At 42.6% G+C, this 26488-nt stretch overlaps 1 protein-coding gene across 1 annotated transcript in view; it reads left to right on the top strand.

The window, feature by feature from the left end:
* The window catches only part of LOC126093903 (sorting nexin-29), a 167053-nt gene that overhangs the window by 111363 nt on the left and 29202 nt on the right, over nt 1–26488 (top strand). The window contains 2 exon segments of the mRNA XM_049908756.1: nt 13432–13609; nt 25283–25558. Of these exon segments, the coding sequence (XP_049764713.1) occupies nt 13432–13609; nt 25283–25558 (454 nt within the window).

Here is a 26488-nt window from a genome sequence, read left to right on the forward strand (position 1 = left end):
ATCTATTGCAGTGCGCAGCGTACATGTTTCCTGGAGCGCTGTCTTCAGCATTGTCTTAACCGTCTTTACTCCTGGAGTGTCGCCAATGGCTTCCGTTTTTCTGCCGAGAAGACGGTCTGTATTAACTTCTGGCGCTGCAAAGAGTTTCTCCCACCGTCCTTACATCTTGGTCCCGTTGCTCTCCCATTCGTGGAGACAAAAAAATTTTTAGGTCTTACATTTGACAGGAAACTTAGCTGGTCTCCACATGTCATATTTGGCTGCCCATTGTACCCATTCTCTAAATGTCCTCCATGTTCTCAGCAGTACCCAGTGGGGTGCGGATCAAACCGTCCTACTTCGCCTATATCGGTCGATCATCCGCTCAAAGCTGGATTATGGGAGCCTCGTATACTCCTCTGCACTGCAGTCCATCTTACGCCGGTGACGGGGTAACGCGTAATTCCCCGCCCCGGGTAGACAGGTAGGACACGTACGTACCCCCTGGTAACGGCCAGGCCCAGGGAGGGGTGATTACCCGAGCTGATACCTTCCGAAAGTGCCGATTGGTCCCTCCATCCGTTTGTCAGGAGGTGTGACCTGAGGTGTGAACAATCACCTAAGGCGGGAGTGCCCTCAGAGAGGGCCCCCACAAGGGAGGAGCGCGCCATCAGAGACGCCGGTAATCATGGGGGATTCTTCCGCAATGGTTTCCTCATCTTCCACTATGTCTGCTCACAAACGTAAGTATACTGAGTCTCAGCCACAGACGATTCTTCCATCGTTGCCACAGTTCCTTGTTGTTTCTCGGTCTGACGAAGGTCACAACTTCTCCACGGTCAACCCTTTCATTATTCAGAAAGGTGTCGACGCAATTGCAGGTCCTGTAAAGTCTTGTTCCAGATTACGGAATAGCACCCTGTTGTTAGAAACACACAGTGCCCTCCAGGCACAAAAATTGCTGCGTACTTCTCTGCTCCACACCTTCCCTGTCCGGGTGGAACCGCACCGTACCTTAAATTCCTCGCGTGGAGTCGTTTATACACGCTCGCTCGATGGATTGTCTGACGAAGAAATTCAGCACTACCTGTCTGACCAGGGCGTAACAGCTGTTCATAGAGTTATGAAAAGGGTTGACACGAACATCATTCCAACCCGCACTGTCTTCTTGACGTTTGACAAAGTTCAACTCCCATCGAAAATCAAAGCAGGCTATGAGATAATTTCCGTTCGCCCTTATGTCCCAAACCCTACGCGTTGCTATCGATGTCAGCGGTTCAATCACACCAGCCAGTCCTGTTCCAATCCGGCCAAATGTGTTACGTGTGGCAAGGATGCCCATGAGGGTGCTTGTCCACCTCCATCCCCTCGCTGCATCAACTGTATGGGTGACCACCCTGCTTCCTCTCGAGATTGCCCCGTTTTTAAGGACGAAAAGCTCATCCAGGAAATAAGAGTGAAGGAAAAGGTGTCGACCTTTGCTGCTCGAAAATTATTCGCCAGTCGACAGCCCACCGTGCCTCAGACAGGAAAATACAGCACTGTCCTTGCTTCTCCTCGGCCAACAAAGGAGGCGGCCACACAGACTTGCGACCTCACCTTTAGTACCACGGTTGTCAGATCGGCCAGCGCAAAGATCGCCCGTTCCACCTCCCCACTTTTGCCTGCCCACTCTATGGCTCACCCTTCGTCGGGTTCTGCTAAATCTCGAGCCCAAAAGTCCGACGCCAAGTCTTCGAAAAAAGAGCATACTCGTGAAGAGTTTTTACGTACCGCAACTTCACAACCATCGGTTCCTCCTTCATCTAAACATCATACTTCCAAGAAGGCTACAAAGAAACCCAGTTCCTCTCCTTCTCCGCCAAGGCGTGTCCCATCTACAGCACCACCTGGCGGAAATCGCCCTCGGCCGTCTTCTGTGTCGCCGAGGCGCACTGCTGGTGGCCGGTCAACCGGCCGATCGCTGGTGGCAGGGGCTGCTCCTGACCAACCTATGGATCAGGATCTTCTGCCTTCGGCTGAATGCCATTCCATGCTGTCGGTCGCAAGCTCTGAGCAGTCGTTGAGTTGACAGCACCCTTGGTCACATTCCTCCATTTTCTGTTCACCCTATGTCCATTATCCACTGAAATATCCGTGGCATTCGAGCCAATCGGGATGAATTGTCGGTCCTCTTATGATCCTACTCGCCGGTCATCTTCTGTCTTCAGGAAACAAAGCTGCGTCCCCATGACTGCTTTGTTCTCCCTCATTTTCAGTCCGTCCGATGTGACCTCCCCTCTGTTGAAGGCACTCCAGCCCATGGAGGACTCATGATTCTTCTCCATGATACTCTCCATTATCACCCAATCCCCTTAAACAGTTCCTTCCAAGCTGTCGCCGTCCGTCTTTCCCTTTCTGGATACACGTTCTCTCTTTGTACTGTATACATTCCATCATCCACACCAATGGCACGAGCTGATCTCCTTCAGCTTCTTGGTCAGCTTCCACCCCCCTATTTGCTGGTTCGGGACTTCAATGCCCACCACCCGCTTTGGGGATCTCCACATCCTTGTCCACGTGGCACTCTACTGCTAGACGTCTTTCACCAAGCGGATCTAGTTTGCCTCAACACTGGGGTCCCCACATTTTTGTCCGCCTCCACGACCAATTTATCTCATTTGGAACTTGCGGTCGGTACTGTTCCGCTAGCTCGGCGCTTCGAATGGTTCGCCCTTGATGATACACACTCGAGTGACCACTTTCCATGTGTCCTTAGACTGCAGCCTCCACTGCCATATATGCGCTCGCGACGCTGGAAATTTGCCCAAGCCGATTGGACACTTTTTTCCTCTCTAGCAACATTCGATGACCGTCGCTTTCCCAGCGTCGACGATGAGGTCACACATATTACCGACGTAATTCTTACAGCTGCGGAACGTTCAATACCACGCACCTCCGAATTGCCCCGGCGCCCCCCAGTTCCTTGGTGGAACGAGGCATGCCGTGACGCAATACGTGAGCGGCGACGTGCTCTTCGCATTTTCCGTCACCATCCTACTTTGGCCAACTGTATCCGCTATAAGCAGCTCGGTGCGCGATGCCGTCGCGTCATCCGCGATAGCAAGAAGGCAAGCTGGAAATTCTTCATTAGCTCATTTAACACTTTCACTCCCTCCTCGGAAGTTTGGAGTCGGCTCCGACGGTTCTCAGGCGCGCCTAGTTTCTCCCCGGTCTCAGGGCTCACTGTCGCGCATGATACCTTAGTGGACCCCGTCGCAATTTCTAACTCGTTGGGTCAGCACTTTGCTGAGATTTCGAGCTCTTCAAATTACCCGCCAGCGTTTCTCCCGAAGAAACATGCAGCGGAAGTGCGACATCTTGCTTTCTCCTCTCAAAATCATGAAAGCTACAATACTGTTTTCTCCATGCGGGAACTCCAACATGCCCTCTCTTCTTCTCGCTCCTCCGCCCCAGGACCGGATGGTATCCATGTCCAAATGTTGCTGCATTTATCAACCCATAGTCTGCGTTACCTCCTTCGCCTTTATAATCGAATTTGGACCGACAGTACCTTTCCCAGACGGTGGCGGGAAGCTGTTGTCATTCCTGTTCCGAAACCTGGAAAGGACAAACATCTCCCCTCTAGCTATCGCCCCATTTCTCTCACGAGTAGTGTCTGTAAGGTTTTGGAGCGTATGGTGAATTACCGTTTAGCTTGGTGGCTGGAATCCCGCAGTCTTTTAACACCAGCCCAATGCGGATTTCGGAAGCATCGTTCTGCAGTTGACCATCTTGTTGCTCTCTCCACTTATATCATGAACAATTTTCTCCGGAAACGCCAAACGGTAGCAATATTTTTTGATCTGGAGAGAGCATACGATACCTGTTGGAGGACAGGCATCCTCCGCACATTGTTCTCTTGGGGCTTTCGAGGCCGGCTGCCCCTTTTTCTTCGCGAATTTATGGCAGAGTGCACTTTTAGGGTGCGGGTGAACACTACTCTCTCCCGTACTTTTTCCCAAGAAAACGGGGTACCCCAGGGATCCGTGCTGAGTGTTGTACTGTTTGCCATCGCCATCAATCCAATTATGGATTGTCTCCTTCCTGATGTCTCGGGCTCCCTCTTTGTGGACGATTTTGCGATCTACTACAGCTCTCAACGGACCAGCCTTCTTGAACGGCGTCTTCAAGGATGTCTCGATCGCCTCCACTCGTGGAGCATCGAAACCGGCTTCCGTTTCTCACCCAGTAAGACAGTTTGTGTCAATTTTTGGCGACGTAAGGAGTTTCTTCCGCCCTCCTTACATCTAGGTCCTGTCAACCTTCCGTTTTCAGACGTCGCTAAATTCTTGGGTCTTATGTTTGACAGAAAACTGTGCTGGTCCTCCCACGTTTCCTATCTTTCGGCTCGCTGTCTGCGATCGCTTAACACTCTCCGTGTCCTGAATGGTACCTCCTGGGGAGCGGACCGAGTGGTCCTTCTCCGCCTCTATCGCGCCTTAGTGCGCTCTAAATTGGATTATGGAAGCATAGTCTACTCCTCTGCTCGGCCGTCTATTCTTCGGCATCTCGACTCTATCCACCACCGTGGATTACGTTTAGTGTCTGGAGCTTTTTACACTAGCCCTGTGGAAAGCCTTTATGCTGAGACTGCCGAACCTCCGCTGTCCAATCGGCGAGCAGTCCTTCTGAGTCGTTATGCTAGCTATCTGTCTTCCATGCCTGCTAACCCAGCCCATGACCTTTTTTTCGACGCCTCCCTTGATGTAGGGTATGCAGCCCGCTCCTCCTCCCTACTACCCCCGGGAGTCTGCTTCCGTCAACTGCTCGATTCTCTTTCCTTCCGCTTTCCTAAAACCTTCTTGACAACTTGGGGTACAGCACGCCTTGGCTCCGTCCCCGGATCTGCCTGCTCCGTGACCTTTGTCAATTTCCCAAGGATGGTACCCCTACACTTGTTTATCGTCGGGCATTTGCTGCTCTATGTGCACAAATGATGGACGCCACATTTATTTACACCGACGGCTCGAAAACATCGTTAGGTGTAGGGAGTGCCTATGTTGTTGGCGACACCCCAAATCGCTTTCGGCTTCCCGACCAGTGTTCGGTTTATACTGCGGAGCTTTACGCTGTTCTCCAGGCTGTCCACTACATCCGCCGCCATCAGCGGATACAGTACGTTATCTGCTCAGATTCTCTCAGCTCTCTCCTCAGTCTCCAAGCTCTTTACCCTGTGCACCCTCTGGTCCACCGGATTCAGGACTGTCTGTGCTTGCTCCACCTGGGGGGCGTCTCGGTGGCGTTCCTCTGGCTCCCGGGACACGCTGGTATCTGTGGGAATGAGGCGGCCGATATAGTGGCCATGGCTGCAGTCTCTCTTCCTCGGCCTGCTATTCAGTCGCTTCCCTTCACCGATCTACGGAGCGGTTTATGTCGCAAAGTTGCTCATTTATGGCATGCGCATTGGTCGGCACTTCCCCGTAATAAATTGCGGGAAGTGAAAGCCCTTCCTTGCGCTTGGACCTCTTCCTCCCGAACGCGTCATCGGGAGGAGGTAATTTTAGCTAGACTCCGGATAGGGCACTGTCTTTTTAGCCATAGACATCTTTTAAGCAGCGATCCTCCCCCACTCTGTCCCCACTGCTCTCAGCTGTGGACGGTAAGACACCTTTTAATTGAATGTCCCTATTTTAATCCGTTACGCTCCCGTCTACAGCTATCGCCTGATCTATCATCGATTTTAGCAGATGACACGCGCTCAGCCGACCGCGTTCTCCAGTTTATTAGTGACAGTGAAATGACGTCAGTCATTTGAAGCTGTTTTTGGGGACAACCACCCCCTTTCTGTAGTGGATTTTTAAGTATTCCTTCTATTTTTCATTTCTCCAATTTTATGACTTTGTTCCCATTGCTGCTGGTTTTCAATTTCGGTTTTTTACTGTCTTAAGTAATGGGCTGGGTGCTAATGACCATAGAAGTTTTGCGCCCTAAAACCAAAAACAAAAAAAACAAAAAAGTTTCAAATACTGGCTCCATGGCCATTGTTCGATCTTCACAGCTGAGCTATTTGCCCTCTACCAGGCTGTTCTTTACATCTGCCGCCACCGACATTCTGCTTATGTCATCTGCTCTGATTCCCTGAGCGCCATCCAGAGCCTCAGTGATCCGCATCTGGTTCACCCTTTTGTGCACCAGATCCAACGCTCTCTTCAGCAGCTGGCAGACGACGGTTCTCCTGTTACCTTTATGTGGGTTCTTGGCCATGTCAGTATCCCTGGGAACGAATCTGCAGATGCCATGGCGAAGGCTGCGGTCCTCCAGCCTCGGACAGCTTCTTGTTGTGTGCCTTCATCTGATTTTAGCAGGGTCATTTGTCAGCGCATTTTATCGCTGTGGCATGCCGATTGGGCTACACTTACGGACAACAAGCCTTGAAACCTCTCCCCACGGCTTGGACGACCTCTTCACGCCCTTCTCGGCGGGAGGAGGTCGTTTTGGCCCGGTTAGGAGTTGGACACTGCCGGTTCAGCCATCGCCATCTGCTGACGGCTGCGCTGGCGCCATTCTGCCCATGTGGACAATTGCTGATGATTTTAATGTGCTGTCCACATTTTAATACACTGTGCGTTGATCTTGGCCTGCCATGTACTCTGGATGCCATTTTAGCGGATGACCCAAGAGCAGCTGCTCACATTCTTCATTTTATCCACTTGACAAACCTGTCTAAGGACATTTGATTATGCTGTTTTCTTTTAATCCCTTGCCTGTTAATGTCTTTTATAGTGTTGTCCCTTTCAGTTGCTGTTTTAACCTTGTGCCTCGCAGTGCATTCCTAACTTAGTCTGGGCGCTAATGACCATTGTAGTTGTGCGCCCTAAAAACACAAAAAAAACCTCATCACGCAGTATCATGTCTCCCATTTCATCTTCATCTACGTCCTCTTCCATTTCAATAATATTACCCTCAAGTATATCACACTTGTATAGATCCTTTATATACCCCTTCCACCTTTCTGCTTTCCTCTCTTTGCTTAGAACTAGTTTTCCATCTAAGCTCTTGATATTCATAGAAGTGGTTCTCTTTTCTCCAAAGGTCTCTTTAATTGTCCTGTAGGCAGTATCTATGTTACCCCTAGTGATATATGCCTCTACATTCTTACATTTGTCCTCTAGCCATCCCTGCTTAGCCATTTTGCGCTTCCTGTCAATCTCATTTTTGAGACATTTGTATTCCTTTTTGCCTGCTTCATTTACTGCATTTTTATATTTTCTCCTTTCATCAATTAAATTCAATAGCTCTTCTGTTACCCAAGGATATCTACTATCCCTCGTCTTTAGTCAATACTAACACACAAATGAGAGTGCAGTCATTTTATTATTCGACTCTTAAAGGTGCATTTTTCCCTGTAAACGTTAGATCTGATTTCTTACTAGGCACTACACCCCTCCACCCATCCATACGTCCTGGCCCATTCTCTCTACTGCTCCCCCCTTCTTCAGTTATCACCACCTGCCACCACCCAGTAAAACTCCATCCTCTTTTCTGGCCCATCTTTACTTCTTATCCGCCATTACTGAATTCATACTTCTAGATAGTTCTTCTTTAAGCGTGCAAACCGCATAACCACATCACTGTTTTATTTTCACCTTCATCTACTACCTTCAGTGGCACTGGTTAGTGCCTACTGTTATGTTTTTAATTTCGTTAAAACATTACGGCTCCAATATAGGGCTAGCAGCCCATTCCACTGATAACCAAACAGATAATAAAGCTTTTTTTTAAATATTTTTTGACGTAATCATGTTTTATGTTTTTTATGCGATAGTCATAGCTGGATGTGGCCTAGTCATAGCTGGTTTTGGCCACAGTGGACATCTTCAAATATATTAAAACCTTTATGCAAGTAACAATATTTCTTCAAGCTTTGCTTATGAACTAAGTAAAGTGCTATTAAAATACGTGTGGATTGTAAACAAGTGAAAAAATGAGGGGGCACCTACCGCAAAGTTGTATAATTTTACCAGCACAGTTTTCTGATAGTGTGGATGATGATTTAGGATCACATCCATCAGGGTCTAGTTTTAGTTAAAAGGGGACATCAAAATAAATTTAAAAAATTTAAATTCTAACAGGAACAGGCAGCAAAAAAGTAAAGAGCATGAAGTCCACAAATATTTTAAACCTGTTGAAAATTTATCTACTACAATGTTAAACAGTGGCAAAGGACGCGTTTTTAAACAAAGGTTTACAAGTCAATAAAATTCTTCTGGGTTTGACACCGCATTGTCAACTATAAAATTCTGACGTATCGGCGACTATCACAAGACGCCTTTCTCAGGGTGTGTTACTAATAGTTAGTTAGCAATACACTTGAGGAAGGCAGCTTGCAATAGTCACCAAAATGTTAAGAATTTCATTGACTGAAGCCTATGTTTACGAAAGGTTTACAGTTAAAAATATGGTAGCTGAGGTTAAAATGGCAGGTGAGGTAGTAAATTTGAGTAGATGTGAACAGTTCACAACAGTGGCCAAAAGCAAAAAGTTCTTAGAAAGGCCGCTAAATGTTTTACAAAAAGAAGTCACTGAGGATAAAGTTATTCCAAAACTAAATATAATCGTGAAGTTCTTGTTATTAGGGCAGGCAAGGGGAACATAGCTGTGTTAGTTCACTATAATGATTACAAATTCATTAAGAAGAATAACATTATAGAAGAAAAAAAGGAAGCGACCAAGAGATTCCAGAAAAAGCTAAAGCAGAAGATAGAGAATTTGATTTTTCTGTTTTCAGATAAGTTATGTGAAGATTGTGAATGCCTGTACATCTGTCCTGAGGGAAATTAAACTGTGTAAAGAGATTAATCACGCCAGTTGTTAATACCAAAGACTGCCTTACATATAACATTAATAGGGAGCCCAACAAAGTATTGAAAGTGTAATTTGTTCATGAACAATACTGTGATATTAAAAACTGTGTGGTCTTAGTCCAGGAAATAAGATACTGAGATACCAGATTGTGCTTCTTTCACATCATCGTATATTGAGAAATCTTATACAATTGTTCCTATTGTCAAAGCCTTAGATGTTATAGAAATAAATCTGCTTTGTAGTAAATACCTAGGCCAAGCAGCAGTTGTAGAACTGATAGAAATATTAAAGTTTGTTCTGCCGAATGACAATTTTCTGTTTAACAGTAAATGTTACACACAAGTTGATGGAGTTGCTATGGGAAATGGCAAAGGTGACACATCAGTTTGCAGACAGGGCACAATGAAAAGACTGTTGACTGATTGTTTGGCCAAAGACTTCTTCAGAAAAGAAAGGAAAAGACACACATTCACACAAGGTGGCACACCTCATGCACACGTGACCACTATCTCAGGCCGTTCTGGCCAGAGCGGTCGGAGATAGTGGTTCTGTGTGTGTGTGTGTGTGTGTGTGTGTGTGTGTTTCTTCTCTTTCGTGTCTGAAGGAGGATTTGCCCAAAAGCTCAATGTGTAATAGCCTTTTCATGGCAACTCAGTGTGCCATCTTTATGGTGAGCAGCAATCTGTCCTTTTCATAATATTGTTGACATGTGTTTCAGATGTTTAGGAAACTAACATGTACAGACATAATTAGCAATGCCCATTCCAATCATCCACTATGTCAGAAACAAGCATACTTTTACTCTGATTCATAGAATAATATGGCTTCCATTGCATGCAGCATAAGAGAAAAAAGAATATGGAATATTAAGACAGGTCCCCATTGCAAATGAATATGACCTGAAAATATAACCATACACAACAATATTAAAAAGAATGGAAAGAAGATAAATGAACTACATGTATGAACATTATCTGTCAAGTTCAAGTGCGCTCTGTGAAATCGTAGGAAAAACATCAGATAGAATTGGCACTTATTCAGGAGAAATGGAGTTTAAAATCATATTCACATCAAATAATACAAAAATGTGAATCATCATAACTTGCCACATAACAGTAATAAATAGGGCAGGCTCGTCCAAACTGTGCCCCTGGGGCGCCAGCGCCCGCGATCACCCGCGGCCAGCTCCCTGGGCGAATTCGTTTGTGTCGCAGTGGCCAAGCCGTGTCGCTTATCTGGCCATGCGGACCGCCCGCCGAGCCTCGCCATGCCGCTGTACACGCGCTTCATATGTAATTGTCTTCTTTGACAATGTTTATTGTAAGAATTAAAGAGCTTTATAACCTTAATTCTATTTTTTAATAAGTATTCCAACTTGGTCGGTTAAAATTATTGTGTACAAAACAGCAAACTAAGGATCTGATCTCTAAACTCTGAAAAGGGATACAAAAAGATGTAGCCCGAAGTGAAACAAAAAAATATTTACTTGTAACTGCTAACAGTAAGAATGAGACTCTATATCCCTTACATAAAATTATTTCTAAAATAGAATATTTATGACTCTGGTTCATTTAAAAAACTGATATATTTTTCAGAAGACGCCTATTGTACAGAATGACGAGTGTGCATGTGCAGTACTAATAGAATGAACCTGTGGGGTCAGAAAACAACTAAGATCTTCTACGATTCTTGTTTTGGATATTGTTTCCTAAAGCTTTGCCTAGTGATTCTGCCACACGAACACTAGTTGTTACCTAAGCAGTAAATGGTTTGCTTGTTTTACCGTTCATCGACCTCTTTTACAGAGGTGCGCTTCCTATTACTTTGTTTATGTTGGATCTGACTGCGGGACAGTCCAGGGCAGCGCAGTGTTGTGCGGTATCACTCGCTCTGCAGCTCCTATGGCGACACTAGCGACACATGGTCGCGGATGGGGTGCTGAACTACGCTGCTGGGCACAATTCTTGGATGAGCCTGAAATAGGGGGAATCTGGGGTCTACAAAATACCATGCTATGACTGAAAAAGGCTATATCAGCTAGCCACACAGGTTCTTTGACTTGATCTGTAAAGAGCACACTTACGTTAGCAGTTAGCACACTTATGTTAGCAGTAAGAAGGCATTAGGCTTGTATTTGTGAAGGGAGGGACATATTATTGGTAACATTGATGAGCAACTACGAATTTTACATAGAGTTGGGGGGGGGGGGGGGGGAAGTTAGACGTTTTAGAAGCACTGAAGATTTACATTACAAAACAGAAGAAACCAGACAAATTCCTCAATGGGCAGAATGAGTTTGCAACAGATGCATATTTTAATATTTACAGTGCAGTTATTAAGTTTTGGGAGTCATTGCATCTTATAAATATGCTTCAGCTGATGCTGAGGCTGCCCTGCGACTGACTGCTCTGCTTACTGTCCAGGATATCCCAGCACTTGCTAGCATCTTCCAAGAAAATATAAACACACCTCACAGTTGGAGAAAGAGCACCAGCAAGCTACAGTAGAATGCAACCCTTGTCGTCCATTCCGTTGTCATCTCTTCTAAACTTACGGGCAGTGATGTAAACATCTAGAAGCCAGGAATGCAATGCCAACAGCTGTTGAAAGTGTGTACTATAAGGATTGCTCCTTTGTCTCTCTCATAATAAAAACCTTACTCTGTTCTTAAATTTGGTGTTATTGATTTAACGACTTTTACTCAAATTTTAAATTTTACAAATAACCAATTGAAATATAATTGTTAGTCCTTTCGTATTTTATGGTTTTCAAAAGTAAATATTGTCTTATAGTGGATGCATGCATCTGGCACAAAGAGTTGAGAGAGAAACGTGCACTTAGTTTCATGTGTATAACTCCGCAATTTTTTGTTTTATGTGCAGTGTGACAATGCCTGAACATGGTACTTTCAGGTATGATCCACATGTATTTTAAGCTCACAAGCAGACATAGGGCAGTCACTGTCTCCGTAAATGAAATCTTTGTTTTCAAAGATTGTAAATATAATATGACTGACAGGGTCTTTCAGCATTCAGTCCGATAAGCAAATACCTTTTAGTATACATCTCATTTTATTTTATTATTGTTATTATTTATTACATTCATGGAAAACTTCAAACCTTGTCTGTTACCACTAGGGAACTGGGGTCCTGCCCACTCGTCTCTTATAGGGTGCCTAAAGGATACTCGTTCTCGGAATGCTATAGAACAATTCAAGCAATTTGCTGTAAACAAGGTCCATGTAAGCACATGATATGGCTCACAGGTCACTGCTATTGTACTGCTCTCCATTAGGCTGGGTCTAGTACTGGGCTGGTCTGCGAGTCCCAGTCTGGTACTGTCCAGCCGAGGCTGGCAGGAGCGCTCTTATGTTCTCTTCAGCTAGAGGGTGCTCCTGTTGTGGTGCAGTCCTTGTCAGAGAGCTATTGGCTGATGTCTTGTCACCACTTTCGTTGCTCTTGGGGTCTTCATCTTCATGCTGGCTCTTGTCGATATGCTGGAACACAAACAGCATGATTGAGCCTTTCATGAATGTCAGTGTTGAGTTGGCAGAACAAAGGCCAAAGACAGTTATGAATCACACCCTCCACCAATGAGTTGTTGATATCCCTCTTACGAATATTAATTATTCAATGTGATTCTGTTTCTCCGGAAGTGTCTTGAAAATGTTTGCATGACAAGGAGTGAACCAATACTTAAAGTTCACTTTAGAAAATAAGTGGATATCTGTAAATACTCCCTTTGTCAGATAAGTTCTAAGACAGGTTTCTTTAAAAATAGACTAGCTCCTTTTGAAATAGTCCTCTTGGCTATCTATACACAGTTGACAACGTTTCTGGAGATTGTGGAAGCACGCAGGGAAATTTTCAACTGCGATGCTTGTAAGCTCATTTGTAACAACCTGTTGGATGTCTACAATGCTTGATGAAGCTTACCTTTCAGTCACCTTTTAACTCGTAGAAACAAGAAAATATTGCAAGGCAGGAGGTCGGGCGAATGTAACAGTTGTGGGATGGCAATAGCAGAATGTCCAGCCAGATACTTGGTAACAGATAAAGTGCACTATGGGGTCTTGAATTATTCAGTAAGAACAAGTCCTGAAAATGTCACAAATCAGGGTGCCAACATCGAATTGCTTGTCACAGATGTTTCAAGACTTCAAGGTAAAGAGTCTGGTTCACTGTTTGACCTGGAAGAACATCCTCATGGCGAACTAATCCTGTACTATTGAAGAATGCGATGAACCTTTCACCACAAGGGGGAATAAGGAGCTAAAACCTTATGTAAACTTCACCAAATGTGCATCTTGACGTGAACAGTTGTCTGAAGACAAACTTGCGTGGTTTGAAACTGGTTGAGGCACTATTTGTGTAAATAAATAGCAGTCTCAATAGGGCCTGGTTCTGTTTTCTTCTATGAAAGGATTGACTTTACATTTTGAATAAAGCCACAGTTGCAAAATGACAGTTTTCGACAAAATAACGATTGCAGTAATGTTTTTTACATTTTAATTTCATAGCATAAAAATTCTGTTCCAACACAATATGTTGTGTATTCAAATTTTTAGTACAGAGAGAGCAATTCCTATTTTTTTTTTCCTTCCAGGGAGAATGAACTCCTAAAACACCAGCTCCGTAAATATGTTGGTGCAGTGCAAATGCTGAAACGGGATGGCATGCAAGCATATGAAGCACTTGCAAGTCTTGAAGGGCAGCAGTCTCGGCCTGTTGACCCAGCTGACTACCATCACGAAGCTCAGGAGTATGAGAAGAAACTTATACAGGTGCATTATTATTGCAAGTGTTATACCATATATCTCTCAATAAAATGTAATTAGAATTTGCAGCAAATTTAGAAGGTGAAAAATCCAGTGGCAGTAGGTTAAAATAAATGTTACAGCGATAACTTGGTGAACAAGACAAGGTCCCAATCAAGATCAGCAGTGACAGTAATCTTTTTCACAAATAAGTCACACTTATCTCTTGCATATTATGTTTTGTCAGGTGTAACTTAGTTTGTTAAAATTTGACTGCTTTAAAGACATATATTTAAGAGTAGAATTCTCTGGTCATGAATTACGTGAATTCCAAACTTGAGGAAAACCACTGACTGTGAAATCCCTAAGCGCAACATGGCATAGAACAAGGAAAGCACAGAAGGGCAACCCCAGAATAGCAGTGTCATTCATTGTTTGATTGCTTAGATTTATTAAAGCACCACATCACAGCATGAATAAATTGATAAAATAACAATAAATAATGATGGGTGACACAGTAAAGTTAATTAGTTACTTACACCAGTAATATGCTTTAACAAGCCACAAAACTCAGTGCCAGAAAAAATATTAAACTGTAAAAAAAATTTGGTTTAACTTCTTTCCTTATAAAACAGAAAGTGCTCAAAGTGTAACAGCAAAAACAAAACATAAGATAATTTAAGAAACGGTGACGAAGCCTTCAAAGGATTTTCGGGAAACTAATTGACAATTTTTTTAAATCAAACAGGCCCTTAACGCACAGGGGTGCAAATACACTGCTATAAATCAGCATAAAACCTACTGAAAATTTTATAAAGTACCAAAACAGCACAAATGGATTAAGGTTATCCACCTAAGAGACAAATTAATGTTAAGTTAGGCTAAAATATTAATTATGATTAAATGATTTGGAAAGATTAGCACAACTTGGTAATGGCGATGAGGGCAGTGCTTTATTTAAGAAAAACTTAGCTACCCAGAAGTAACATAATGTACAAAACAAGCATATTCCGAATGGAATTTAGAACTGTCTTCAGTCCTTAGATTGGTTTGATGCAGCTCTCCATGTTACTCTATCCTGTGCAAGCTGCTTTATCTCCCAGTACATACTGCAACCTACATCCTTCTGAATCTATTTAGTGTATTCATCTCTTGGTCTCCCTCTATGATTTTTACCCTCCACGCTGCCCTCCAATACTAAATTGGTGATCCCTTGATGCCTCGGAACATGTCCTACCAACCGATCCCTCCTTGTCAAGTTGTGCCACAAACCCCTCTTCTCCCTAATTCTATTCAATACCTCCTCATTAGTTATGTGATCTACACACCTAATATTCAACATTCTTCTGTAGCACCACATTTCAAAAGCTTGTATTTTCTTCTTGTACAAACTATTTATCGTCCACGTTTCACTTCCATGCATGGTCACACTCCATACAAATACTTTCAAAAACGACTTCCTGACACTTAAATCTGTACTCAATGTTAACAAATTTCTCTTCTTCAGAAACACTTTCCTTGCCATTGCCAGTCTGCATATTTTATTCTCTCTACTTCGACCATCATAAGTTATTTTGCTCATTAAATAGCAAAACTTATTTACTACTTTAAGTGTCTCATTTCCTTATCCAGTTCCCTCAGCATCACCAGACATGATTCGACTACATTCCATTATCCTCATTTTGCTTTTGTTGATGTTCATCTTATATCCTCCTTTCAAGACACTGTCCATTCCTTTCACCTGCTCTTCCAAGTCCTTTGCTGTCTCTGATAGAATTACATTGTCATCGGCAAACCTCGAAGTTTTTATTTCTTCTCCGTGGATTTTAATTCCTACTCCGAATTTTTCTTTTGTTTCCTTTACTGCTTGCTCAATATACAGATTGAATAACATCGGGGATAGGCTACACCCCTGTCTCACTCCCTTCCCAACCACTACTTTCCTTTCATGTCCCTCAACCCTTATAACTGCCATCCGGTTTCTGTACAAATTGTAAATAGCCTTTCGCTCCCTGTATTTTACCCCTGCCACCTACAGAATTTGAAAGAGAGTATTCCAGTCAACATTGTCAAAAGCTTTCTCTAAGTTTACAAATGCTAGAAACGTAGGTTTGCCTTTCCTTAATCTCTCTACAAGACGTAGGGTCAGTATTGCCTCATGTGTTCCAGTATTTCTACAGAATCCAAACTGATCTTCCCCGAGGTCAGCTTCTATCAGTTTTTCCATTCGTCTGTAAAGAATTTGCGTTAGTATTTTGCAGCCGCGACTTATTAAACTGATAGTTCCATAATTTTCACATGTCAGCACCTGCTTTCTTTGGGATCGGAATTATTATATTCTTCTTGAAGTCTGAAGGTATTTCGCCTGTCTCATACATTTGTCACCAGATGGTAGTTCCGTCAGGACTGGCTCTCCCAAGGCTGTCAGTAGTTCTAATGGAATGTTGTCTACTCCCGGGGCCTTGTTTCGACTTAGGTCTTTCAGTGCTCTGTCAAACTCAACACACAGTATCATACCTCCAATTTCATCTTCATCGTCTTCCATTTCCATAATATTGTCCTGAAGAACATCGCCCTTGTATAGACCCTCTATATACTCCTTCCATCTTCCTGCTTTCTCTTCTTTGCTTAGAACTGGGTTTCCATCTGAGCTCTTGATATTCATGCAAGTGGTTCTCTTTTCTCCAAAGGTCTCTTTAATTTTGCTGGAGGCAGTATCTATCTTACCCCTAGTGAGATAAGCCTCTACATCCTTACATTTATCCTCTAGCCACACCTGCTTAGTCATTTTGCACTTCCTGTCGATCTCATTCTTGAGACGTTTGTATTCCTTTTTGCCTGCTTCATTTACTGCATTTTTATATTTTCTCCTTTCATCAATTAAATTAATTAATTTTTCTGTTATCCAAGGATTTCTACTAGCCCTCGTCTTTTTACCAACTAGGTCCTCTGCTGCCTTCACTACTTCATCTCTCAAAGCTACCCATTCTTCTTCTACTGTATTTCTTTCCCCCATTCTTGTCAATTGTTCTCTTATGCTCTCCCTGAAACTCTGTACAACGTCTGTTTCCGTCAGAGGTTCCATCTCCTCAAATTCCCACCTTTTTGCAGTTTCTTCAGTTTTAATCCACAGTTCATAACCAGAGTCCACATGTGCCCCTGGAAATGTCATACAATTTAAAACTTGGTTCCTAAATCTCTGGCTTACCATTATGTAATCTATCCGATACCTTATAGGATCTCCAGGCTTCTTCCATGTATACAACCTTCTTTCATGATTCTTGAACCAAGTGTTAGCTATGATTAAGTTATACTCTGTGCAAAATTCTACCAGGCGGCTTCCTCTTTCATTTCTTACCCCCAATCCATATTCACCTACTACGTTTCCTTCTCTTCCTTTTCCTACTATAGAATTCCAGTCGCCCATGGCTATTAAATTTTCATCTCCCTTCACTATCCGAATAATTTCTTTTATCTCATCATACATTTCTTCAATTTCTTCTTCATCTGCAGAGCTAGTTGGCATGTGAACTTTTATTACTGTAGTAGGCATAGGCTCAGTGTCTGTCTTGGTCACAATAATGCATTCACTATGCTGTTTGTAGTAGCTTACCCGCACTACTATTTTTTAATTCATAATTAAACCTACTCCTGCATTACCCCTATTTGATTTTGTATTTATAGACCTGTATTCACTTGACCAAAAGTCTTGTTCCTCTTGCCATCGAACTTTGCTAATTCCCACTATATCTAACTTTAACCTATCCATTTCCCTTTATAAATTTTCTATCCTACCTGCCCGATTAAGGGATCGGACAGTCTACGTTCCAATCCATAGAATGCCAGTTTGCTTTCTCCTGATAACGACGTCCTCTTGATTAGTCCTCCGCCTGGAGATCCGAATGGGGGACTATTTTACCTCTGGAATGTTTTACAGTCACTACTTAACTTAAAATCTTTTAACAAGGAATGTGAACCAGCAGGATAAGCAGATCAAGGACATACCTCAAAGGCAGCTGATAATGCGGCCACAAACTGCTGAAAACCCAGCCACGAGACTAAGAATACTACGTAGAGTTGTTAACAAACACAACTTAAGGGAAACATAGGCCAAACAAAGAAGTTAGACAACTATTAATGGCCACCATCTTGAGAAACGATCAGCATAAGGGCTCTGAATCCGCCACAAAATTTCAAAATCAAACACTGGAATCTCCAGGAAGGAATGTAGACAAAATTTCAAAATTTATCCTGAACTAAATTTTCATACTATCAAGAAGCATAGTAGTTGCAAAGGTACTGTCTCTCAAAGCATTTAGCAGAATAAATTTGATGCAGGAAAACCTGATAAATGATCGGAATAAGATCTGACAGCAATTTAGGCAAACCACACAGCATGGAACTTTACACAATGCAAACAGTTCCGTAAGGAAAATCACAAGCTTACCCCTTCTAGGTGGTACATTTAGATCTTACAAGCAGTGTCTCATTTCGTGGTGTTTAGACATGTGAATCTAAAACACAATTTTAATACTTACATTAAATACAGAAAAATTTCTGTTAAAGCAAACAAATATAAAATAAAAGATTAAATGAAAAACGTCTGCATCTACATAGATATTCCGCTAGCCACCATACGGAGATGAAGGCATAGCTCACCATCTGCAGCATCATACTTGACTTGCGCCATAGGGTGGTGGGGCTTCGGGTTCCACTAAATATGTCAGGTGTCCACTACACACAGGAGGTGGCTACACTGGTAGCAGGGGCTGTGTGGCATGGACTGGGCAGTTTTTTAGGTTATACTGTCTTGGGAAAGATTAAAAAGGGCTCCAGTCTCAAAGGGTAAAAGGCAAAGAAATGACGAGAGTCGACTAAGCAACAGTCGGTATTGTAGTTGTAAATTGTTGTAACTGTGTTGGAAAAGTACCAGAGCTTCAAGCGCTGATAGAAAGCACTGAAGCTGAAATCGTTATAGGAACAAAAAGCTGGCTAAAGCCGGAGATAAATTTTGCCGAAATTTTTACACAGGGCGCAAACCGTGTTCAGAAATGATAGATTAAATAAAGTAAGTGGTGGTGTGTTTGTGTCTGTTAGTAGTAGTTTATCTTGTAGTGAAGTTGAAATAGATAGTTCCTGCAAATTACTATGGGTAGAGGTTATACTCAACAGCCGTACCAAAATAATAATTGAATGCTCCTTCTACTGCCCCCCGACTCAGATGATATAATAGCTGAACGCTTCAAAGAAAACTTGAATCTCATCACAAATAAGTACCTCACTCAAACCGTTATAATTGGTGGAGACTTCAGTCTGCCCTCGATTTGTTGGCGAAAATACATGTTCAAAGCCGGTGGTAGACAGAAATCATCTTCCGAAATTGCACTAAATGCTTTCTCTGAAAATTACTTTGAACAATTATTTCATGAGCCCACATGAATTGTAAATGGTTGCGAAAACAGACTTGACCTCTTAGCCACAAATAATCCTGATGTAATAGAGAGCATCATGACGGATACAGGGAGTAGTGAACACAAAGTCATTGTAGCGAGGCTCAAAACAATATCAATCAAAACCACTGAAAATAAATGCAGAATATATCTATTTAAAACAGCAGATAAAAATTCATTTGATGCCTAAGAGTGAGTCTCCATTCCTTCCAAGCTAATTATGTAAGTGTAGACCAGATATGGCTCAAATTTAAAGATACGGTATGGACAGCAATAGAGATTCATACCGCATAAGTTAATAAGAGACAGGATTGATCCATGGTACACAAAACATGTCAGAACACTGATGATGGTGCCACTAAAGCGGAGTTACTAAATACAGTTTCCTGTAATTCCTTCACGAAAGATCATGAAGTAAATAGCTGTTACCATGAGTGACATAAAAGTAGATATCTTAGGTGATTTGAGTTGCTTCGCAACACCTAAGAAAGGCAAGTCTTCTGGTCCAGATGGTATACCAGTCAGGTTCCTCTCAGAGTATGCAGACACGATAGCTCCTTTCTTAGCAATCATATACAACCGCTCACTTGATGAAAGGTCTGTTCCTAAAGACTGGAAAGTAGCACAGGTCACACCAGTATTCAAGAAGGGAAATAGGAGTAACCCATTGAATTACAGACCCTTATCACAGACCTCAATTTGCAGTAGGATTTTGGAGCATATACTGTACTTGAATATTATGAATCACCTTGAAGAAAATGACTTCTTGATACATAACCAACACAGATTCAGAAAATATTGTTCTTGTGCAACTCAGCTAGCTCTTTATTCCCATGAAGAAATGAGTGCTGTGGCTTTTGATACCGTTCCTCACAAGCATCTGTTAATCAAATTGTGTGCATATGGAGTATCATCTCAGTTGTGTGACTGGATTAATGTTTTCCTCTCGGAGAGGTCATGGTTCATAGTGATAGACGGTAAATCATCGAGTAGAACAGAAGTGATATCTGGCATTCCGCAAGGTAGTGTAATAGGCCCTCTGCTGTTCCTGATTTATATAAATGATCTAGGTGATAATCTGAGCAGCCCCCTTAGATTGTTTGCAGATTTACTGTCTAGTAAAATCATCAGACGATAAATTCCATTTACAAAATGATCTATAGAGAATTACTGTATGGTGAGAAAAGTGGCAATTAGCACTAAACAAAGAAAAGTGCAAGGTCATCCACATGGGTACTAAAAGAATTCCGATAAATTTTGGGTATACAATAAATTGCACAAATCTAAGGTCTGTCAATTCGACTAAATACCTAGGAATTAAGACTACGAGCAACTTAAATTGGAAAGACCACATAGATAATATTGTGGGGAAGGTGAAACAAAGACTGCGCTTTGTTGGCAGAATATTTAGAAGATGCGACAGACCCACTAAAGAGACAGCCTACATTACACTTGTCTGTCCTCTGCTGGAATATTGCTGCACAGTACGGGTTCCTTACCAGGTAGGATTGATGGAAGACATGAAAAAAGTGCAAAGGAGGGCAGCTCATTTCGTGTTATCGTGCAATAGGGGTTAGAGTGTCACTGATATGATATGCAAGTTGGGGTGGCAGTCAACAACTTCAGCTTTCTCTTCCGAATGCGTAAATATTTTGTTGACACCCACCTATGCAGGGAGAAATGATCATCATAATAAAATAAGCGAAAGCAGAACTCGAATGGAAAGATTTAGGTGTTCCCTTTTCCCATGTGCCATTCGAGAATGGAATGGTAGAGAAATAGAATGAAAATGGTTCGATGAACCCTCTGCCAGGCACTTAAGTGTGAATTGCAGAGTAACCTTGTAGATGTAGGTGTAAAGGGTACCCTGTACCACTACTAGTCATTTCCTTTCCTGTTTGACTCTCAAATTGAGCGAGGGAAAAATGACTGTCTATATACCTCCATATGAGCCCTAATGGCGTGTATTTTATCTTCGTGGTCCTTATGTGCAGTGTATGTTGGCAGCAAAAGAATTGTTCAGAAATCAGCTTCAGTTCCCAGTTCTTTGAATTTTCTCAATCCCTCCAGGGATTCTCATTAGAGTTTCCAAAGCAGCTTTATAACATTTACGTGTTGTTCGTACCTCCCAGTAACAAATTCCTTCAATGTCTTCCTTCATTTCGACCAGATGTGAGTCCCAAACACTCGAGCAGTACTCAAGAATAGGTTGCACCATTATCCTTTATGCGGTGGCCTTTACATGTGAACCATTCTTTCCCAAAATTCTCTCAGTAAACGGAAGACGACCGTTCGTCTTCCCTATTACAGTTCTAACATATTCGTTCCACCTCATATCGCCTTACAATGTTACACCTAGATATTTAAATGACTTGACTGTTTCAAGCAAGATACTAGTAATACTGTATCTGAACATTACATGTTTGGTCTTCCTACTCATCCACTTTAACTGTAATTTTTCCACATTTAGGGCTAGCTGCCATTCATCGGACCTATTGGAAATTTTGTCTAAGTCATTCTTGTATCTTCCTATAGTCAGTCAACTTTGACACCTTACTATACACCACAGCATTGTCAACAAACAAATTCAGATTGCTGCCCACCCTGTCTTAAGAAGTCTTTGAGCCACTCTCATATCTGTGAAGTTATTCAATATGCTCGTACTTTTGTTAACAACCTGCATTGGGGTACTGTGTCAAATGCTTTCCGAAAAACTAGAAATATGGAATTGACTGTTGCTCATCATCCATTGTTTGCAGTATATCCTGTGAGAAAAGGGCAAACAAAGTTTTGCACGAGTCAAGGTTTCTAAATCTATGCTGATTTGTTGACATAAGCTTCTCAGTCTCAGGGTATTTTATTATATTCAATCTGAAAATATGTTCAAGAATTTTGCAGCAAACAGAAGTTGGAAATATTGGTCGGTAATTTTGTGGGTCGTGCTTTTACAGTTCTTATATGCTGGAGTCACCTGCCCATTTTTCCAGTCGCTTGGGAATTTATGCTGGTCAAGAGATTCACGATAAATGCAAGCTAGGTAAGCGGCCAGTGCCACTGAGTACTCTTTGTAAAATGGAACTGTGATTCTAGCCGAACCTGGTGATTTATTTGCTTTCAAGTCTTTCAGTTGTTTCTCCATGCCAGATATGCTTATTATACAGGGTGGTCCAAAAGTCCGGAAACACCCTCATAAAATTCAAATGGAGTAGCGAACAAGGAAACAGAGTTCCTACACACGAGGAAGGGGAAGGGGGAAACTTTATAGGCTATGCCACCAACATGGCGGCCATCTTGAAAGCTGCCATCTTTGATTCAACACCAAAATTTCAAATGGGAATGTGGTAATGTGACACATCAAACAGATAGAGAATTTCGCCAGAAAAACAATGCCATTGTTATTTTAAACATAACTTTATTTATTCTTGGGTTATAGCCAGTTACATGTGGCAGCGGTAGGACGCTCGGCAGCATGTGTGTTATGTGTCGAAGAGACATTACGCTGATGTTACACAGTCCCGAGAGACCATCAACAGTCATAGGAATGGCTCGATGTGTTGTCCATTATGTTGGATTGTTAATGCTATCCTCCGAACCCAGTCCTGATGAACTTTGACCAACATATCTGGCTGAATTTGACCACAAGCATCAACAATGCGCTGGTGCAAATCCCATATTTTCACAGAATAAACCAGTGCTTTCACATGATCCCAAAGATAAAAATCCAAAGGAGTCAAATCTGGTGAACATGGTGGCCACTCCACAGCACCCCTACCACCAATCCACTTTTGAGGGAACTGCACATCCAGGTATGCTCGCACATTGTGCCCATAATGTGGTGGGGCTCCATCATGCTGGAAGAATTCTGGAAATGTCCCATCCTCCATTAGCAATGAGAGAAACACTTCTTCATCCAGTAACCTCAGATAACCGTTGGCTGTTAACGTACCATCAATAAAAAAAGGTCCAACGACTTTGGTACCCCACACACCACACCAGACAATCACTTTTTGTGAGTTGACTTGGAAGCATGAATCCAGTGCGAATTTGTGTCGGACCAGTTTCTTGAAATTCTGCATGTTCACTTCACCATTGATAAAGAAATTGGCTTCATCACTGAACAGCACCTGATAGGGAAAACGTGGGTTTATCTGCAGCTGCTGTGTCACCCATTCTGCGAACTATTCCCGACGGTCTGGGTCATCCTCGTTTAGGTGTTGGATCAGCTGAATTTTGTACGGGTGCCATTTGCTCTACGATAAAATTCGCATTATGGAGGTACGACTAACCCCACATTCTTGTGACAGGCGACGAGTACTCCATTGCCGACTCTTGCTAAATGATGCCAACATGCTCACTGTTGTTGCTTCATCGGTGGCAGATTTTGGTCTGCCAGCCTTAGGTTTATCTGTGACAGAACCTGTTGCTCGGAATTTGACCAAATGCTTGGCAACTGCACTATGAGTGATGGGCTGTTTGGTTGGGTGACGACTGTTGAAATCCTCAGCAATGACCCGTGTGCTTTTTCCTCCTGATATCAAGATGATTTCAATGTGTTCTTCATGTGTTAAGGACATTTTGTAACCCGTAAGTAAGGAAGCAATGATTAAAACGTTAACATGAGTAAATGATACCTAACAGTTAAACACTTGTAACGTATCAGGCATGGGATAGTCACTTTGCACAGTTTCAGACTCCATTTTATGACTTCTCAGTATGTAATACTCACGCTGCCAAGCGTCCCACTGCTGCTGCAAGTAATTGGCTATAACCCGAGAATGAATAAAGCTATGTTTAAAATAACAACAGCATTGTTTTTTCTGGTGAAATTCTCTATCTGTTTGATATGTCACGTGACCACATTCCCATTTGAAATTTTGGAGTTGAATCCAAGATGGCGGCTTTGAAGATGGCCGCCATGTTGGTGGCATAGCCTATAAAGTTTTCCCCTTCCTCATGTGTAGGGACTCTGTTCCCTTGTTTGCTACTCCATTTGGATTTTATCAGGTTCTTTCCGGACTTTTGGACCACCCTGTATATCATCCATATGGTAATCTGTCACATGGTCAAATGACGATATATTTGTATGATTCTCCTGTGTGAACAAGTTCTTGGATGTGAAATTTAAAACTCGGTTTTCGTTTTGCTATCTTCAAATGCAACACCAGACTGATCAGCAAGAGACTGAATGGAGACCTTAGACCTGCATAGTGAGACCAAAATTTCTCAGGCTCTCCGCCAGATCTTTTGCTAAAGTGTGATGGTGGCACAATTATATATACAGCCAAATTTGACTGATCAGAAGTATGAATAATCTGAAACAACAGCTCCTTGGCCTAAATAATTACACTTGAACAAATATTTTAGCAAGTCACCAAGTGCAGGCGGTAGATGTGGGTGTCATAGTATAAGGAATACTGACCATGAACACACGATGTGGCAGATATTTGATAATCCTGGAAATGCTCAGTGTGGCTGCCAGCTCCTAGTCCCACACAGCATGGAGTATCAAAGCCATCCCACACAGCATGGAATATCAAAGCCAGACCAATCTGTGGTTGCGGACAGGACGATGATGTGCTGAGCTTGATGTCGTAGCTCTGGCTTGATCAGTTACACCAAGTCTTGACATAAACGGAGCTAATGGCCGACTGACCCACTCCCCTAATATCTGCTATGACTTGCTGCCTGGTTCTTCCTGCCTTCCCAACGCTGTTCAAGGTGTACTTTAGGGACTTGTTGTGCCAGAGATAATCAGCAGTAGCAGGGAAAGGGGGGGGGGGAAGAGAGAGAGGAAAAAAAAAACAAAAAACACAGTGGGCACACGCACACGCACACACGCGCGCGCCCACACACACACCCGCGCCCGCCCGCCCGCGCGCGCGCCCACACACACACACACACACACACACACACACACACACACACACACACACACAGAGAGAGAGAGAGAGAGAGAGAGAGAGAGAGAGAGAGAGAGAGAGAGAGAGAAGGTAGGTTTAGTGAAACAACATTGTAGTTCAGGTGAGCAGAATGTCCTATTTCACTTTAAAAGTTCTTAAAGAAATTAACATAACTTCTTAACTACTAACCTAAGAGCAGAAAAGGTTTATTTTCAACAAGTCACATATGCAGGCCTAGAACCCTACGACTCTAGTTTTAATGAAAATTGCTTACATTCTTGTTTGTGATTAAAAAAACACTTACTGGTTAGAGAAACTGGACAAACATGTGTTGTACTAAACATTTGCAGGTGGCAGAGATGCATGGTGAGCTGATGGAATTCAACGATCGCCTGCATCGTCAGCTGCAGTCAAAGGAGGCAGCATTGCGACGTCTGAGAGAGGAGTTAGTGGATTTGCGAGGACCGCTGCCAGATGATGCACATACATCGGATGAAGATGCAGCATCTGTCACCTCGGACTATGATGTTAGCTCATTGGGTGCTGCAGCACGTGCACTTGTAAATATATGGATTCCTTCCGCATTCCTCACCGGAGGTTCTTCAGATGTCCACCATGTTTATCAGGTCAGTGGCATACTTCATACAACCTCAGTTTTGAATAGTGCCTAAATTTCAACAGATTAGGAATCGGCATTCGATATGTAAAGCTGTCATCAATAAAAATAACACACTTTGTGTTACAAAGATGGTTGTAATTTTTTTGGTTTAAAAGAAGTGTAGTCTGAAAGCTTTTGTTTGTAATTGATGTCTGTCCAACAAGTGAATTTGCAGATTTCTCTATAAACCATTTGTGTAGATAAGGAAGGACCTTTTGTTCATATTATTGAATGTGTTTAGGAATAATAATTGTTGTGCTTGTGTGAATGTGTGTTTTTTTTCTACTTTAGAAGGAGGCCTTTTGGCAGAAAGTTCAAATTTATAAGTCTTTCCATTGTGCCTGTCTGCAACTCAATGACTTCTGTTGATATTCTTATTTTCTGCCTCTGTTATCACAAATACTTAGTTAGTGCCAAAGTATCTACTGGTTGATCGATGCAGAAGCCTTTAAAATGTTGTCAGCCCAAATAATGGTTCGTGGTTTGATGCAGCGCTGTGTGCTAGTCTAGTTTGTGCAATAATATCTGTATTGTATAACATTAATATAAAAAGGAAAGTTGGTACTCACTGCATAGTGGAGATGCTGAGTCACAGATAGGCACAACAAAAAGACTATTACAAATAAAGCTTTCGGCCATAAGGACTATGTTGTCAAAAATAGATGACAGACGGTGCAGTTAGATTTGCCTAAGACTGCAGAGGTGTGTGTGTGTGTGTGTGTGTGTGTGTGTGTGTGTGTGTGTGTCATCTATTTTTGATGAAGGCCTTACGGGCTACATTCCATCCTGGATTTTCCATTGTTTCACCTCTCTGTATAACTACTGCAATTTACATTGATTTTAACCTGTCTTGGTCTCCCTTTACGCTATTACTCTCACTCACTTGCTTCTGAATCTG

This window comes from Schistocerca cancellata, chromosome 1 (genome assembly GCF_023864275.1).
Source record: "Schistocerca cancellata isolate TAMUIC-IGC-003103 chromosome 1, iqSchCanc2.1, whole genome shotgun sequence".
NCBI classification, from domain to species: Eukaryota; Metazoa; Arthropoda; class Insecta; order Orthoptera; family Acrididae; genus Schistocerca; species Schistocerca cancellata.